We start from the raw sequence: 18064 nt of genomic DNA, 5'->3' as shown, positions 1-18064 counted from the left end.
CTATTGAGAAGTGCCTTTTGTTAAGTAAATCAGGTGTTAAATGAGGTGAAAAGAAGACTGGAGTGCCACTTTAATGTTTAGCTATTACATTTGAATCATTTAGCAGACACTCTGATCCAGAGCAATTTACTGGATTAATTAGGGTTAAGTGCTTTGCTCAAGGGCACATTGACAGATTTTTCACCTAGTTGGAGGTTTAATTGTCAGTTAAAGCTGGTTCCTGCCCAATGTCAGCTCTACATAAGTCTTCCACACACTCTTGACTGCATTACAGCAGGATTTGAAATCAATACATTTTTTTATTTAACCAGGCAAGTCAGTTAAGTACAAATTCTTATTTACAATGACAGCCTAACCCGGATGATGCTGGGCCAATTGTGCGCCGCCCTATGGGACTCCCAATCACGGCCGGTTGTGATTCAGCCTGGAATTGAACCAGGGTCTGTAAGTGACACCTCTAGCACTTAGATGCAGTGCACTCGGGAGCCCTTAATTCAGAACCGTTGTTGAGATCATAATTTGTGTTTCTTTGTTGTCGTTATGTCACATTCTCATGATGAACCAGACAGTACAGTATGATAACATAAAGCAGTACTCGTCACCAGCCATGATCCACAACTTGGCAGCCACAAGCCTCATGTTTTTTTGCTCCAGCGCAGCATGAGCACAGCAGACTCAACTAATCTACAAGACTTTTGATTAGCTGAGTAGACATCCCATTGCAGAATACTTGTTTGATATTACTGCACGGTCGGAACTAGAAGCACAAGCATTTCACTACACTCGCATTAACATCTGCTAATCATGTGTATGTGACCAATAAAATGTTATTTCATTTTATTTGATAAATGGGTGTCCAATTTCACTGGTTCTATTTGGGTGGAGACAATTATTTGTCCACTAGATGGCAATGAGACTAAAGTTTGAAGCAGAACCCGACCGTCTGTTTTCATGTGATGTCAGAGTGCCTCGTTATTTTTTGGAACATGTTCTGACGTGTTGTGGATGCTCTTTAAAGTAATGTTTTATAGACTAAAGTTAACAGACAAACATGGAGACCATAGATGAGTTGCGTGAGCAAACCAGTTTTAGTTTTATTCATTTTTTTTTTTTATAATTCATAACAGCAAGAGTCATTTATGGCAACAATAAATTGTGCATAAAACAAATCTGAAAGCAGAGTAGTACATTATTCTGTAGCAACTATAAGCAAAAAAATGTAAGTGATCACTTACACATAATAAGCAGTCAAGCCTGTGTGCTCCCAGCAGGGAAGAGAGACCTTGGTTTAATAAGCCGAGAGACAGTGAAATCTGTCCGAACAGCACTGGTTGGTTTGGAGAAAGTGACGCTTTGGTTCAATAGCACTTGTACGGCGACCTCGAGTCAGAAACAAGTTGACCTTCGACTGAAGACGGTTACATTCATTTGAAAGAGTATTTACCTATTCATTTAGTATGGTGGTGAGTCTTCACCTGCTGAGTGTGCACAGTTACCTGGTAGCATTAGCTCTGTCCTGTGAGTCCATGTTGACTTGAGTAATATTACTGCGATAAGACAATATTTCTTGGGTGGTTTGGTGTTTACATTACATCTTATTCTTGAGATCTCATGGAGTTTCTTGGTAAAATGTTACATCACAAGTGATAGATGACTTGTCTGCAGTCTCATTCCCCCAAAATGTAGATGTTATTTAGTCAATTAAAAATATGAATTTTCCTTATCTACCTATATAGATTGTTTACATTTGTGTTATTTTTACATGCAGTCAAATCATACTAAAATATAATATGGTTTCTAATATCATTTATTGTAGTTATTGTACCATAGGTCCAGGTATGAAGGGCCTGGTCCAACATTTGAAATATAGACCATATAGAATATTTGTTTTATGTTAAAAAAACTTTTTAAAAACTACAAGGGTAGTGGGAGTGAACATGGGGGGGGCATGCTCCCCTTGAGAATTTCCTGGCAAACTACAAGCCACTGACAAAAGAAGCCAAAAAACACATAACTTTTTCTGAGTGCATTGGCTGAGAAACTGGTGCGATTTTCTTTTCTTTTTGCAAGCAAATTTGTTTAGCTGGTCTTTCAGGTTAGATGTTTTAAATTAACCTAACAAAATTCCTTATAATTATATAATTTTTTATTCAAAATAATATCTCAATATGATACATGTTTTTTCTCTGTTCATTGACTATATACAGAAGTGCAAAAAGTCAACCTTCGTCCCTTAGTTTAAAGATCGTTCATCTGCAGCATTACAGACCTTCCCGATTCGGCAAAGTCTACTACTTCACCTCTCATCTCACTATTTACCCAACTCCAGAGACCCATCAATCTCACTGTTCATTTTGGCCTGATATTCAGGGCAATGTTAAGAAATATTAAAACAATATATATTTTTTGAAATGGACAAAGTAGAAAATAACTTGTTTTCTTCTTCCCTAAACATGGACAATCTACATTTCGACACAATATATTTTCAAACAAGACCTCAAAGAAAAAAGGAGCTAGTTGAAACATTCGTTTTCAGCCAGAGTTGATGCCTCGGCAACCAACCAACTGTCATTCCTTGTATCAATATCAAAAGGTCTTTGATCAACAAAATGAATTGATAATGAACCTCTTCGATCTAAAGAGACATCCAGCTACATGAATGTTCTGAATACTTTATCTGACTCCACACATTATTATTAATCATGAATATGGTTTAAAAAAGGTATGGATGTCATACCACCTCAATCTACAACGGTTATATAACAATATTATCAAGTAGAATATAATAAGGCAAAGATCTACAAACTAAATATTCAAATATATTCAAATCCTTAAGTAATACATAACACATGAGTTCAATGAAATTTAAGAGAGTAAATTGTTACTTGAGAAGAAAAAAATTATAATCTAAAACACATGCGGTTTGTGTACGGACTATAAAATATCATTGGTGTTCATTGCCTGTATGGTGATTGAAAGTACAATGTGATTGGGTTGGGACCCAGTCCAGTAATCTAAGGCTTCAATAGATACAATTGAATAGGTATTAGGTACATTACAATCAGTAAAGAGATTTTACACCTCAGCCAAAACAGAAAAAACAACAAACGAAATCACAGAACATAATGGCATGTGAAAACAAGGGTTCTGAAATGAATTCTCTGCTCCCCCAATTCTGTGTTGAACCTTCCTGAAATTGGTCATATACTTCGGTAACACTTGGTGCATGAGCAGAACTGTGCTTTGGTATCCAGAATCGGATGAAATCAGGTCAAAAAGGGAAAGATTTTATTTATTTTTTGATTAATATCAAATCAATGATTTGTTGTATTACCTCAATTAAAGTTAAATTAGCTTATAGAGGGGTAATGGGGAAGCACAAAAACACTCAACCAAGTGCCAAATCTTCTTATGACCGAATTTAAGTCTGAATTTAAGTCTGAATTTAAGTCTGACTTTCTTACTTTAACAACACATGGTTTGACGGTGCTTCTTTGCAGACAGTTTTAGAATCGTTCCACCTTTACGGCTGAGAACAAGGACTTAACACCCGATGGAGAGCTAGTACGTCCCACATCACTTCAACAGGCTTTAGAGTCTACGGTCTTACAACTCCCCAGTCACCATCAGCTCCTATTTGAGCCATAGCTCAGCCCGTCTGATAAACACAACAATAAAGCACAAAAAGAAAGGCGAAACAAAAACAGATCGATAAAAAGAGAAAAGGCACCTCTGTTTTTAGATGTAGGAGACTGACGACTTAAAAGGCTGGAGACGACCCCAACAACAAAGCAAATGGTACAACGTTTAAAAAAAAATATTATAAACTGGGTGGCTCGAGCCCTGAATACTGATTGGCTGACAGCCGTGGTATATCAGACCGTATACCACGGGTATGACAAAACATTTATTTTTACTGTTCTAATTACATTGATAACCAGTTTATAACATCAATAAGGCACCTGGGGGGTGTGTGGTATATGGCCAATATACCACGGCTAAGGGTTGTATCCAGTACTCCATGTTGTGTCGTGCCTAAGAACAGCCCTTAGCCGTGGTATATTGGCCATATACCACACACCCTCAGGCCTTATTGCTTAATTATAAACTGGGTGGTTCGAGCCCTGAATGCTGATTGGCTGACAGCCGTGGTATATCAGACCGTATACCAGGGGTATGACAAAACATTTATTTTTACTGCTCTAATTACATTGGTAACCAGTTTATAATAGCAATAAGGCACCTCGGGGGATTGTGGTATATGGCCAATATACCACGGCTAAGGTCTGTATCCAGGCACTCCGCGTTGCGTCGTACTTAAGAACAGCCCTTAGCCGTGGTATATTGGCCATATACCACACCTCCTCGGGCCTTATTACTTAAATAGACAATGAAGAAATGATGTAAAAAATCAAAACTTGAGCCATACAAAACACATATCTTAGGTAAACAGAATAACACTGCTGAAATAACACTCTGGCTTGGGATGTACGGCCTCTATGGTGCTTAAAGCTATGCATTCAAAGGTACACAGGTGCGTTTCTTACCCAGAACATTCATATGTCTCTGACCCTCATTTTAGTATCTAGTTTAACTAGAAGTCTTATTAAAAACAGAAAACTGTACATGCTCTGACGTTTCACCTTTTAATTCAAATGTATTGTGCCTTTCTGATTTAAATTCAAATTTAAAGGGGCACATTTGCAAATGTTTTAAGTCGATTAATTTAAAAACAGAACAAAGCGAATAAAACATTCTGTCTTGGTCTACCAACGTACCAACACTGTATTATGTAGGTTCTGTGCAGCAGCACCTCGGTCTCAACCTCATGTGTGTGCAAAAAAAGAATAATAATAATTTGAGTGCCATGGTTTTGTGTTTGAACACACAGGTGTACTGTTAATGTATTCAGCGTCTGTCTGTCAGCAGAGATGGACAGACAGACAGACACTCCTCTTCTCAGCTGGACGTTGACTTTGAGGACGAAGAGGTGTGTGTGTGTGTGTGTGTGTGTCATGGCATCGACTGAGCACACCGATGTTTGCATGCGTAACAAGACCAGCATTCCAGAGTGACTGAGAGATGATGACCGATGGTCCTCCAGTCCATTGCTTGACATTCTGAACACTATTTACATAAAGACTGCACTCTTTAGTGCGGTGCCATCAATCATTCATTTGATCTGTAAAACAAGAGGTGAGGAATTACATTTTTTTTTTTTAAACATTATTTTCAAATGAAGCTAGCCTTCCAATATCTTATTGTTGTTCTCTGACAGGTTGCTTAAAGCTGCAATCTGCAGTTCAAACAATAACAAAGCGGAGACCCCACCACTGTTTTGTCAAAAATCTGAGGGATGAGGCTGGAGAAATGTAACCACTCTCAAATTCATAGACATTTCTCAATGGGTATATATCATTCATTTAAATCCCAACGCGTACACTGCATTCGGAAAATATGAAGACACCTTCCCTTTTTCCGCGTTTTTGTGATGTTACAGCCTTATTCTAGAATAGATTAAATCAATAAAAAAAATCATCTACACACAATACCCCACAATGACAAAGAAAAAACAGGTTTTTAGAATATATACAATGGATTAAAAATAAAACAGAAATACCTATTTTTTTTTATTTGTCATTTTTTCATTATTATTATAAACCCATCCACCAAGTATCCATTTTTTTATATCTATTTTTTTTTTTAGCTTTTCTGCTACATATACATATATTGTACATATACATTTTACGTACACATTTTGCATACACATTTTACATACATGGTACTTTAATATAAAGCAATAACATAACAATAATACATTACCAAACATAAGCTCTTTAATCCCGCCCCTCAGCCACTCTCAGCCCATCCCACCTATCACCATAGACCACCCTCGTTTGGTTTCCATGTGCCATATATATTTAAATGGTGCTGTGATGTTTTATATACATTTTGAACCTTTCTAATCGTAAAGTATCAAATCACATTTTACTTGTCACATGCGTCGAATACAACACAATACAGAGAAATGCTTACTTACAAGCCCTTAAGCAACAATGCAGTTAAGAAAAATATGTGTTAAGTAAAAACTAGATAAGTAAAAAAATATATATAACAAATAATTAAAAAGCAGCAGTAAAATAACAGTAGCGACGTTTTATACAGGGGGTACCGGTATAGAGTCAATGTGCTGGGGCACAGGTTAGTCGAGGTAATATGTACATGTAGGTAGAGTTAAAGTGACTATGCATAGATAATAAACAGAGAGTAGCAGCAGTGTAAAAGGGGGTGGGGGCAATGCAAATAGTCTGGGTAGCCATTTGATTAGCTGTTCAGGAGTCTTATGGCTTGGGGGAAGAAGCTGTTAAGAAGCCTTTTGGACCTAGACTTGGCGCTCCGGTACCGCTTGCCGTGCGGTAGCAGAGAGAACAGTCTATGACTAGGGTGGATGGAGTCTATTACATTTTTAGGGCCTTCCTCTGACACCGCCTGGTATAGAGGTCCAGGATGGCAGGAAGCTTGGCCCCAGTGATGTACTGGGCCATACGCACTACCCTCTGTAGTGCCTTGCGGTCAGAGCCCGAGCAGTTGCCATACCAGGCAGTGATGCAACCAGTCAGGATGCTCTCGATGGTGCAACGGTATAACTTTTTGATGATCTGAGGACCCATGCAAATCTTTTCAGTGTCCTGAGGGGGAATGGCTTTGTCATGTCCTCTTCACAACTGTCTTGGTGTGTTTGGACCATGATAGTGTTGTGGACACCAAGGAATTTGAAGCTCTCAACCTGCTCCACTACAGTTGATGAGAATGGGGGCGTGCTCGGTCCTCCTTATCCTGTAGTCCACAATCATCTCCTTTGTCTTGATCACATTGAGGGAGAGGTTGATATCCTGGCACCACACGGCCAGGTCTCTGACCTCCTCCCTATAGGCTGTCTCATTGTTGTTGTTGATCAGGCCTACTGCAGGTAGCCTAAGGGCGGCAGGCAGCCCAGGGGTGGCAGGTAGCCTCGTGGTTAGAGCGTTGGGCCTGTAACCGAAAGGTTGCAAGATAGAATCCCCGAGCTGACAAGGTAAAAATCTGTCTTTCTGCCCCTGAACAAGGCAGTTAACCCCACTGTTCCTAGGCCGCCATTGTAAATAAGAATTTGTTCTTAACTGACTTGCCTAGTTAAATAAAGGTTAAATAGAAAATAAAAAATAAAAACACTGTTGTGTTGTCAGCAAACGTTGTGATGGTGTTGGAGTTGTGCCTGGCCATGCAGTCATGAGTGAACAGGTAGTACAGGAGGGGACTGAGCACGCACCCCTGAGGGGCCCCCGTGTTGAGGATTAGCGTGGCAGATGTGTTGTTACCGTCAGGAAGTCCAGGAACCAGTTTCAGAAAGAGGTGTTTAGTCACAGGGTCCTTAGCTTAGTGATGAGCTTTAAGGGGACTATGGTGTTGAACGCTGAGCTTTAGTCAATGAATAGCGTTCTCACATAAGTTTTTATTTTGTCCCGGTGGGAAATTGCAGTGTGGAGTGCAATAGAGATTGCATCATCTGTGGGTCTGTTAAGGCGGTACGCAAATTGGAGTGGGTCTAGTTTTTCTGGGATAATGGTGTTGATGTGAGCCATGACCAGCCTTTCAAAGCACTTCATGGCTACAGACGTGAGTGCTACGGGTCGGTAGTCATTTAGGCAGGTTACCTTAGTGTTCTTGGGCACAGGGACTGTGGTGGTCTGCTTGAAACATGTTGGTATTACAGACTCAGTCAGGGACAGGTTGAAAATGTCACTGAAGACACTTGCCTGTTGGTCAGAGCATGCTCGGAGTACACATCCTGGTAATCCGTCTGGCCCTGCGGCCTTGTGAATGTTGACCTGTTTAAAGGTCTTACTCCCATCGGCTGCGGAGAGCGTGATCCCACAGGCTGTGCTTCCCTTTGTAGTCTGTAATAGTTTGCAAGCCCTGCCACATCCTTATGAGCGTCGGAGCCGGTGTAGTATGATTCAATCTTAGTCCTGTATTGACGCTTTGCCTGTTTGATTGTTCGTCGGAGGGCATAGGGGGATTTCTTATGAGTGTCCGGGTTAGTGTCCTGCTCCTTGAAAGTGGCAACTCTACCCTTTAGCTCAGTGCGGATGTTGCCTGTAATCCATGGCTTCTGGTTGGGGTATGTACGTACAGTCACTGTGGGGACGACGTCATCAATGCACTTATTGATGAAGCCAGTGACTGATGTGGTGTACTCCTCAATGCCATCGGAAGAATCACAGAACATATTCCAGTCTATGCTAGCAAAACAGTCCTGTAACTTAGCATCTGCGTCATCTGATCACTTCTTTATTGACCAAGTGACTGGGGCTTCCTGATTTAGTTTTTGCTTGCAAGCAGGAATCAGGACGATAGAATTATGGTCAGATTTGCTAAATGGCGGGCAAGGGAGAGCTTTGTGCGCATCTCTGTGTGTGGAGTAAAGGTGGTCTATAGTTTTTTCCATCTGGTTGCACATTTAACATGCTGGTAGAAATGAAGTAAAACGGATTTAAGTTTCCCTGCATTAATGTCCCTGGCCACTAGGAGAGGCACCTTTGGATGAGAGTTTTCCTGTTTGCTTATGGCCTTATACAACTCATTGAGTGCGGTCATAGTGCCATCATCGGTTTGTGGTGGTAAGTAGACAGCTACGGAAAATATAGATAAAAACTCTCCTAGTGAATTGTGTGGTTTACAGCTTATCATGGTATACTCTACTTCAGGCGAGCAAAACCTCGAGACTTCCATACTATTAGATTTCGTGCACCAGCTGTTGTTTACAAATATACACAGACCTCCACCCCTTGTCTTACCGGAGGCGGCTGTTCTATCTTGCCGATGCAGTGTAAACCACGACAGCTGTATGTTATTCATGTCGACGTTTAGCCACAACTTGGTGAAACATAAGATATTACAGTTTTTAGTGTCTCACAGATTGTGAGCTAAAGATTAAAACCTTTCCTACGAGTATTATTATATTATTTATTGACTGACTATGGCTTTCCAAATCGCCCAATACTGCTATTTGTACGGTTAAATTTAAGTGAATGTTGTGATTTTTTTAACCATTCCTGAACCTGTGACCAGAATCAAGCTACATTTATATACCTGAATAAATTATCTAGTGATTCTGTCTCTTAGCAGCAAAATCTACAGAGCTGAGATTGTTGTATGCCCCATATATATAGCATTCTGTTGGTGGCAAGAATTTTGTATAATAATTTAAATTGAAGAACTCAAAGTGTTGAATCAAGTGTTGTTTATTTGTACCAGTTCATAAACCATGTGCCATGAAATCGGTACATCGAAAATCGCTTCCCATTTATTTTGCAACCTGTATGGCCCAGCTGTCAACATTTTTGTCCTCAAATGAAACTGGTATATTTTTCTATTTATGCCAATTCCTTTCAGCCAATTTGTATCTTTAATATATGGCAGACAAACAAGTTCCCTACCTTCTCCCTTTTCCACTTGCCTCCTCCATTTTTGCAGTAATGCTGCAATCAGTTGGTTGTAAGTTTGGATTGAGCAGACATTCCCATATATTTTCGATAGCTGCACATGTGACAAAACTCCACCGTTTATATTCATAATATTATTGATAAATGTAATAAAATGTTTAAACATTTTTAGCCATAAATAATGTTTTTTTATTAATCAGTATATTTGAGTTTAACCATAACATTTGTTGTAATATTTGTTCTATTTTTCCTGGAGGATAAAACTGAAAATGTAACCAGCTTTGTATACCAAGATTCTCTGGTCTGATGAACCCAATATTGAACTCTTTGGCCTGAATGCCAATCGTCACATCTGGAGGAAATCTGGTACCATCCCTACGGTGAAGCATGGTGGTGGCAGCATCATGCTTTGGGGATGTTTTTCAGCGGCAGGGACTGAGACAGTAGTCAGGATCGAGGGAAAGATGAACAGAGCAAGGTACAGAGAGATCCTTGATGAAAACCTACTCCAGAGCGCTCAGGACCTCAGAATGTGGTGAAGGTTCACCTTCCAACAGGACAATGACACAAAGTACACAGCCAAGACAATGCAGGCGTGGCTTCGGGACAAGTCTCTGAATGTCTATGAGTGGCCCAGCTAGAGCCCGGACTTGAACCCAATCGAACATCTCTGGAGAGACCTGAAAATAGCTGTGCAGCGACACTCCCCATCCAACCTGACAGAGCTTGAGAGGATCTACAGAGAAGAATGGGAGAAACTCCCCAAATACAGGTGTGCCAAGCTTGTAGTGTCAAACCCAAGAAGACCCAATGCTGTAATCGCTGCCAAAGGTGCTTCAACAAAGTACTGAGTAAAGGGTCTGAATACTTATGTAAATGTAATATTAAAGTTTACATTTAAAAAAAATATGTACATAACAAAATGTGGAAAAAGTCAAGGGATTTGAATACTTTCCGAATGCACTGTATGTAGCAATTGCAGATTGCCCCTTTAAATGTATAAGCATGGAGAAAAATGCTGCCATAATTTGGCTAAATGCACTCAGATATTCTTGGTGGGGTTGAAAAGGTAAACATACTGTAGAGAAACAGAGATGAATAGAAACTCACTGTTCTTGACTACATTTGAGTCAGATACTTGTGGTTACTCAGATGATCGGCAGAAATGATTGGAATCTGTGGATGGAGACAGAGCAGAGAAATGAAAAACACATCCCACATCTTATGCACATCATCGGACCCCCCCCCTTCAAAAACACATCCCACATCTTATGCACATCATTTGACACCCCCACCCCCACCCCTCAAAGACACATCACACATCTTTTGCACATCATCGGACCCTGATCAGCAGTTTTAAGCAAATCTCAGAGTTCATTACCAAAAAGAAGATGAAAATAGCAAGATAAGGCAGAATGTGGTTACAAAGTTACCGAGATAAAACCAAACATTTTATAGGATCACTGACACCTGATCAAGGAAGGGTTGGCGGGGCGTGTGTGAGGGGAAGGAAACTAAATGTCAGTCGGTAGTGAGGTGGCTACCCATGCAAACTCAAGTCCTCCAATTTGTTGACCTCCTTTAAAAAATAATGTTTGGGCACTACAAAAATGACCTGCAGGTAGTTAAAGGATAAACACATTTTCTTTGGGGATAATAAAGTTGAATCTAATTTCTTTATCTTTTACAGCTTGTTGCACTCTCAGTATAGGTAAACATATATTTTTTGTTGACTATGTATTCTTTCCCTTGTCCTATTTGACCACATACTGTGTACTTCTGCAACTCAACTGCAATGTCTCCTCACTAAAGGGCCTTGGAATGTTAGCAGCAGAAAAATGTGGAATCCTCAAACACTGCAATAGCATCGACTGCATGCGTCAAAACGATGCCCTACGTAAGCAGCCGCAGAAGAACCAAATGGCACAGATAGCAACTGCTTCCAGCACCTTCTGTACAAAATACTTTACAAAAAGAAGGAAAACTTCCTCATACATACCAATTGCATGTACTCATTGGTAGACAACTTTGATAAGGAAGAGTCCTCAAAATAAGAAAGGACAAACATAGAGGTTAAAATGATGTCAGACAATATAACGACAAACAGTAAATGTCTCCCCAGAATGACAAGTTAATAGCATCTTTAACTTGTATTTAACAAGTACATTAAAAGTTGACCATTAACATCACATATGTACTGTTGTAACAACCAACACTATAAAGGTCCATCTAATAATGTTAAGAACTGGAAACAACTAGTGTAAGTCAACAAGAGGGAAACCCATCTCCTGAGAGAGAGAGAGAGTGAGAGTGAGAGTGAGAGAGACAGAGACAGAGACAGAGACAGAGACAGAGAGAGAGAGAGAGAGAGAGAGAGAGAGAGAGAGAGAGAGAGAGAGAGAGAGAGAGAGAGAGAGAGAGAGAGAGAGAGAGAGAGAGGCAGTAGAGGAGCAAACCTGATTGGCTGAGGTGGTTGCGAAGGGAACGCTTGTGGCAGATGTGGTGGCTGCAGATGCTGGCGTACCACCGTGCATCATGGGTACTTTTGTCAGAAGGGAAAATCATATAAGCAACAACACCCAGAGGAGTGGAGTGTGGCCAATTGGCCACCAGGCACATGTGAAGGACAGGTGGTGAGGAGGGGGTGGTGGGGCATTCCAATTCAATAACTCACTCCCTTTCCCTCTGAGAGGAGTGGATAGATGTAGGCAATAGGAAGCAGACAACAAGAAGGTTAGGGAAGGCAGTTACTATATTGCCTGAACACTTCCAGTCCTTTCTAATCAATCAATCAATCTGATATGAAGAGGAAAAGGACATGAGGGAGAAGAGAAAGGAGTGAGTTATCTGATTGGAATGCAGCCATGGGTGTAAAGGGTATCGGGGATTCAGTGTGGTACATTTGTGGATGGCATATTGAGGTTATACCAGCCAAAAGCTGATGTTGTCAACAGAGAGGGCAGAGAAGGGTCAAGGGTCAAGCAATCACAGCTTAGGGTCCAAGGTGGATTTACAGTAACATGTTTGGTAGTACACCCGAAACAGAATAAAACTTATCTCCAGTATTTACATTTATAGATATGACTAAATACAGTATCATTGACAAATGAAATGTGCAAATGACTCAGTTATATGCCACAACCAACCCTGTGACTCCCAAGTCACCAACACCCATGATGAGATGATTTGTGAATTGATGAAGTCAAAGGCTATATATAGGGCTCAAATGTATCAAAGCAAAGGCAGATCCAACTACATGTTGATATGATCATACTAATGATTACTGATGAATGATTATTGATTAAACTATTAGCCAGATCCCAGATCTGTTTGTGCTGTCTTGACTAATCAATAATCATTGACTAGACAGCACAAACAGATTGGGAGTCATGCTAGAAAACTATCTGGGTTTGCTTTAGAAAGCCAAGGTGCCACCTTTTAGCTGTGTGATGGTTAGTTAGATTTTGATGGCGTGCGAGTCACTGGCGAGGCTGAAAGCTAATTGGTGAAGAAGGAATGCTGGAACCTACCAACACCGGTGGTGGGGGTCATGCAGAATATTGAGCCTGCTCAAATGCCCATCATGCAGTGCAACAGGAAGTGTGCAACAGGAAGTGGATTGGAAAAGGGGGGAGAGAAATCAAAACAGCCCATCACAAGATTCGTTAGAGTGAAGGAAGAGATCAGGAGAATAACATGAATGAATTAACTGGACAGCATTCAGTAACACAGTCAGTGGCCAGCAGTGGAAATACTGAGAAAAATGTGTAGTTGGATTTACTTTCTGAATTGACTGGAATTTAAATGTAATTGACCCCAACCCTGGTGCTGACCAATCTAGACGATCAGGAGAATCAGGTTGAGAGTTTATACGGATCAGATCAGGCACTTTTGTCTGAGGTGTCATGGATATTCATTTGCAATCAACTGTGATAATAATAGTAGTAGCAATAAATAATCAATTAATAGTCCTAGTAAAAGTGATCATCATAATAGAGGCACATCACATACACACACGCTCATAGAAACAAACACAGGAAGCAGCTCAGTATTCATATGGAAGCAAGAGATAGAGTATGTTGCCAAACAAAAGCAGTTGTATTAATATGGAAGCAGGACATGTAGTATTCATATGGAAGCAAGAGATAGAGTATGTTGCCAAACAGAAGCAGTTGTATTAATATGGAAGCAAGAGATAGAGTATGTTGCCAAACAGAAGCAGTTGTATTAATATGGAAGCAGGACATGTAGTATTAATATGGAAGCAGGACATGTAGTATTCATATGGAAGCAGGACATGTAGTATTAATATGGAAGCAGGACATGTAGTATTAATATGGAAGCAGGACATGTAGTATTAATATGGAAGCAGGACATGCAGTATTAATATGGAAGCAGGACATGCAGTATTCATATGGAAGCAGGACATGCAGTATTAATATGGAAGCAGGACATGCAGTATTCATATGGAAGCAGGACATGCAGTATTCATATGGAAGCAGGACATGTAGTATTAATATGGAAGCAGGACATGCAGTATTAATATGGAAGCAGGACATGTAGTATTCATATGGAAGCAGGACATGTAGTATTCATATGGAAGCAGGACATGCAGTATTCATATGGAAGCAGGACATGTAGTATTCATATGGAAGCAGGACATGCAGTATTCATATGGAAGCAGGACATGTAGTATTCATATGGAAGCAGGACATGCAGTATTCATATGGAAGCAGGACATGTAGTATTCATATGGAAGCAGGACATGCAGTATTCATATGGAAGCAGGACATGCAGTATTCATATGGAAGCAGGACATGTAGTATTCATATGGAAGCAGGACATGCAGTATTAATATGGAAGCAGGACATGCAGTATTCATATGGAAGCAGGACATGTAGTATTCATATGGAAGCAGGACATGTAGTATTCATATGGAAGCAGGACATGTAGTATTAATATGGAAGCAGGACATGCAGTATTAATATGGAAGCAGGACATGTAGTATTAATATGGAAGCAGGACATGCAGTATTCATATGGAAGCAGGACATGCAGTATTCATATGGAAGCAGGACATGTAGTATTAATATGGAAGCAGGACATGCAGTATTAATATGGAAGCAGGACATGTAGTATTCATATGGAAGCAGGACATGTAGTATTCATATGGAAGCAGGACATGTAGTATTCATATGGAAGCAGGACATGCAGTATTCATATGGAAGCAGGACATAACGTATTCCTATGGAAGCAGGACATTCAGTATTAATATGGAAGCAGGACATATAGTATGTTGCCAAACAGAAGCATTGGGTCAGAAAGAACAATCCAAACTTCCCTATGCCGTCTCCATCCGACCACATTGCCACGCAGCCCCCCAGATCACATTCACACACAGCCCCCAGACCACATTCACACACAGCCCCCCAGATCACATTCACACACAGCCCCCCAGACCACATTCACACACAGCCCCCCAGACCACATTCACACACAGCCCCCCAGACCACATTCACACACAGCCCCCCCAGACCACATTCACACAGAGCCCTCCAGATCACATTCACACACAGTCTCCATCAGACCACATTCACACAGAGCCCCCCAGACCACATTCACACAGAGCCCCCCAGACCACATTCACACACAGCCCCCCCAGACCACATTCACACACAGCCCCCCAGACCACATTCACACACAGCCCCCCAGACCACATTCACACACAGCCCCCCCAGACCACATTCACACACAGCCCCCCAGACCACATTCACACACAGCCCCCCCAGACCACATTCACACACAGCCCCCCAGACCACATTCACACACAGCCCCCCAGACCACATTCACACACAGTCTCCATCAGACCACATTCACACACAGCCCCCCCAGACCACATTCACACACAGCCCCCCCAGACCACATTCACACACAGCCCCCCAGACCACATTCACACACAGCCCCCCCGACCACATTGCCACACAGCCCCCCCAGACCACATTCACACACAGCCCCCCCCAGACCACATTCACACACAGCCTCCCCAGACCACATTCACACAGAGCCCCCCAGACCACATTCACACACAGCCCCCCAGACCACATTCACACACAGAGCCCCCCAACCACATTCACACACAGCCCCCCCAGACCACATTCACACACAGCCCCCCCAGACCACATTCACACACAGCCCCCCCAGACCACATTCACACACAGCCCCCCAGACCACATTCACACACAGCCCCCCAGATCACATTCACACAGAGCCCCCCAGACCACATTCACACACAGCCCCCCCAGACCACATTCACACACAGCCCCCCAGACCACATTCACACACAGCCCCCCCAGACCACATTCACACACAGTCTCCATCAGACCACATTCACACACAGCCCCCCCAGATCACATTCACACACAGCCCCCCAGACCACATTCACACACAGCCCCCCAGACCACATTCACACACAGCCCCCCAGATCACATTCACACACAGCCCCCCAGACCACATTCACACACAGCCCCCCAGATCACATTCACACACAGCCCCCCAGACCACATTCACACACAGCCCCCCAGACCACATTCACACAGAGCCCCCCAGATCACATTCACACACAGCCCCCCAGACCACATTCACACAGAGCCCCCCAGATCACATTCACACACAGCCCCCCCCCAGACCACATTCACACACAGCCTCCCCAGACCACATTCACACACAGCCCCCCAGACCACATTCACACAGAGCCCCCCAGACCACATTCACACAGAGCCCCCCAGATCACATTCACACACAGCCCCCCAGATCACATTCACACAGAGCCCCCCAGATCACATTCACACAGAGCCCCCCAGATCACATTCACACACAGCCCCCCAGATCACATTCACACACAGCCCCCCAGATCACATTCACACACAGTCTCCATCAGACCACATTCACACAGAGCCCCCCAGATCACATTCACACACAGCCCCCCAGACCACATTCACACAGAGCCCCCCAGATCACATTCACACACAGCCCCCAGACCACATTCACACAGTCCCCATCCGACCACATTCACACACAGCCCTCCAGATCACATTCACACAGAGCCCCCCAGATCACATTCACACACAGCCCCCCAGACCACATTCACACACAGCCCCCAGACCACATTCACACAGTCCCCATCCGACCACATTCACACACAGCCCTCCAGATCACATTCACACACAGTCTCCATCCGTATTCTAACTGTATGGCTGAGCTATAACTGCACACTGAGAAAAGAGGGTTCCTCAAGGGTTCTTTGGGAAGGGTGATGGTTCTCTGGGGAACCATAATGATTCAAATAACTCTTTGAGCTCTTCAATGGTTCTTTTAGTGATAATTAAAATGTAGGGGAGGCAGCTCCTTAGAATATTTTGGGGAGTGGTTTGCTCACAGCTCTTTTTTTGTGCAACTGTGAGTGAGTATCATTCCAGTTGATCTAACCTGTACCCTGTATTGTTCTTCAAAAGGTTCTTTGTAGAATCTTTGAGATTGAGAAAGGTTATTTATAGAGCCAAAGAACCCTTATTTGGCACTATACAGAAGCATTGATTTTTAGTGTGTAGCTTTAATGTCCAGGCAGGTCTACTCGCTCTAGTTCTATGTATGAAAGAGACCATATGAAAGCAGCGTGGGCGCCATGGGAGCCATACCTGAGGGGAGGAAGGCAGCCTGCTGCTGAAACTGCATGTTGGCTAGGGCCTGTTGGTACTGGAGCATGCCAGTGTTGAACATGGCAGAAGCCCCGTTAGCCTTCTCCAGGGCTGCCCGCTTGGGCATGGGAGGCATGACACTGTGGGGGATCCCCTGCCCAGACCAAACGGAGCGAGGGAGGGAAAGAGGGAATGAGAGAGAGAGAGAGAGAGAGAGAGGGGTGCGTGGTGGAGGTGTGTGTGAGAGAGCGAGAGAGAGAGAGGTGCGTGGGGGAGGTGTGAGAGAGAAGAGAGAGAGAGAGAGAGAGAGAGAGAGAGAGAGAGAGAGAGAGAGAGAGAGAGAGAGAGAGAGAGAGAGAGAGAGAGAGAGAGAGAGAGAGGTGCGTGGTGGAGGTGTGAGAGAGAAAGAGAGAGAGAGAGAGAGAGAGAGAGAGAGAGAGAGAGAGAGAGAGAGAGAGAGAGAGAGAGAGAGAGAGAGAGAGAGAGAGGGGTGCGTGGTGGAGGTGTGAGAGAGAAAGAGAGAGAGAGAGAGAGAGAGACAGAGAGAGAGAGAGAGAGAGAGAGGGGGGTGCGTGGTGGAGGTGTGAGAGAGAGAGAGAGAGAGAGAGAGAGAGAGAGAGAGAGAGAGAGAGAGAGAGAGAGAGGTGCGTGGGGGAGGTGTGAGAGAGAAAGAGAGAGAGAGAGAGAGAGAGAGAGAGAGAGAGAGAGAGAGAGAGAGAGAGAGAGAGAGAGAGAGAGAGAGAGAGAGAGAGAGAGAGAGAGAGAGGGGTGCGTGGTGGAGGTGTGTGTGAGAGAGAGAGAGTGAGAGAGAGGTGCGTGGTGGAGGTGTGTGTGAGAGAGCGAGAGAGAGAGAGAGAGAGAGAGAGAGAGAGAGAGAGAGAGAGAG

The 18064-nt window shown here is 42.9% G+C and overlaps 1 protein-coding gene across 14 annotated transcripts in view; it reads right to left on the bottom strand.

The window, feature by feature from the left end:
* Positions 1 to 1065: 1065 nt before the first annotated feature.
* LOC139550254 (muscleblind-like protein 1) overlaps positions 1066 to 18064 on the bottom strand; it is a 160159-nt gene continuing 143160 nt past the window's right edge. For 6 of the 14 annotated variants that reach the window (XM_071361015.1, XM_071361013.1, XM_071361012.1 and 3 more), the window contains 6 exons: positions 17179 to 17332; positions 13016 to 13051; positions 11942 to 12027; positions 11485 to 11529; positions 10596 to 10661; positions 1066 to 5182 (listed from right to left, as the gene is read on the bottom strand). In XM_071361015.1, coding sequence (XP_071217116.1) covers positions 10605 to 10661; positions 11485 to 11529; positions 11942 to 12027; positions 13016 to 13051; positions 17179 to 17332 — 378 coding nt within the window. In that variant the 3' untranslated portion in view covers positions 1066 to 5182; positions 10596 to 10604. The remainder of the gene's footprint in view (positions 5183 to 10595; positions 10662 to 11484; positions 11530 to 11941; positions 12028 to 13015; positions 13052 to 17178; positions 17333 to 18064) is intronic. The other 8 variants (XM_071361018.1, XM_071361024.1, XM_071361019.1 and 5 more) reach the window with 5 other exon arrangements.

This window comes from Salvelinus alpinus, chromosome 23, assembly GCF_045679555.1.
Source record: "Salvelinus alpinus chromosome 23, SLU_Salpinus.1, whole genome shotgun sequence".
NCBI classification, from domain to species: domain Eukaryota; kingdom Metazoa; phylum Chordata; class Actinopteri; order Salmoniformes; family Salmonidae; genus Salvelinus; species Salvelinus alpinus.
Note: the sequence above shows the minus strand (reverse complement) of the source record. Positions and strands in the feature narration are given on the sequence as shown.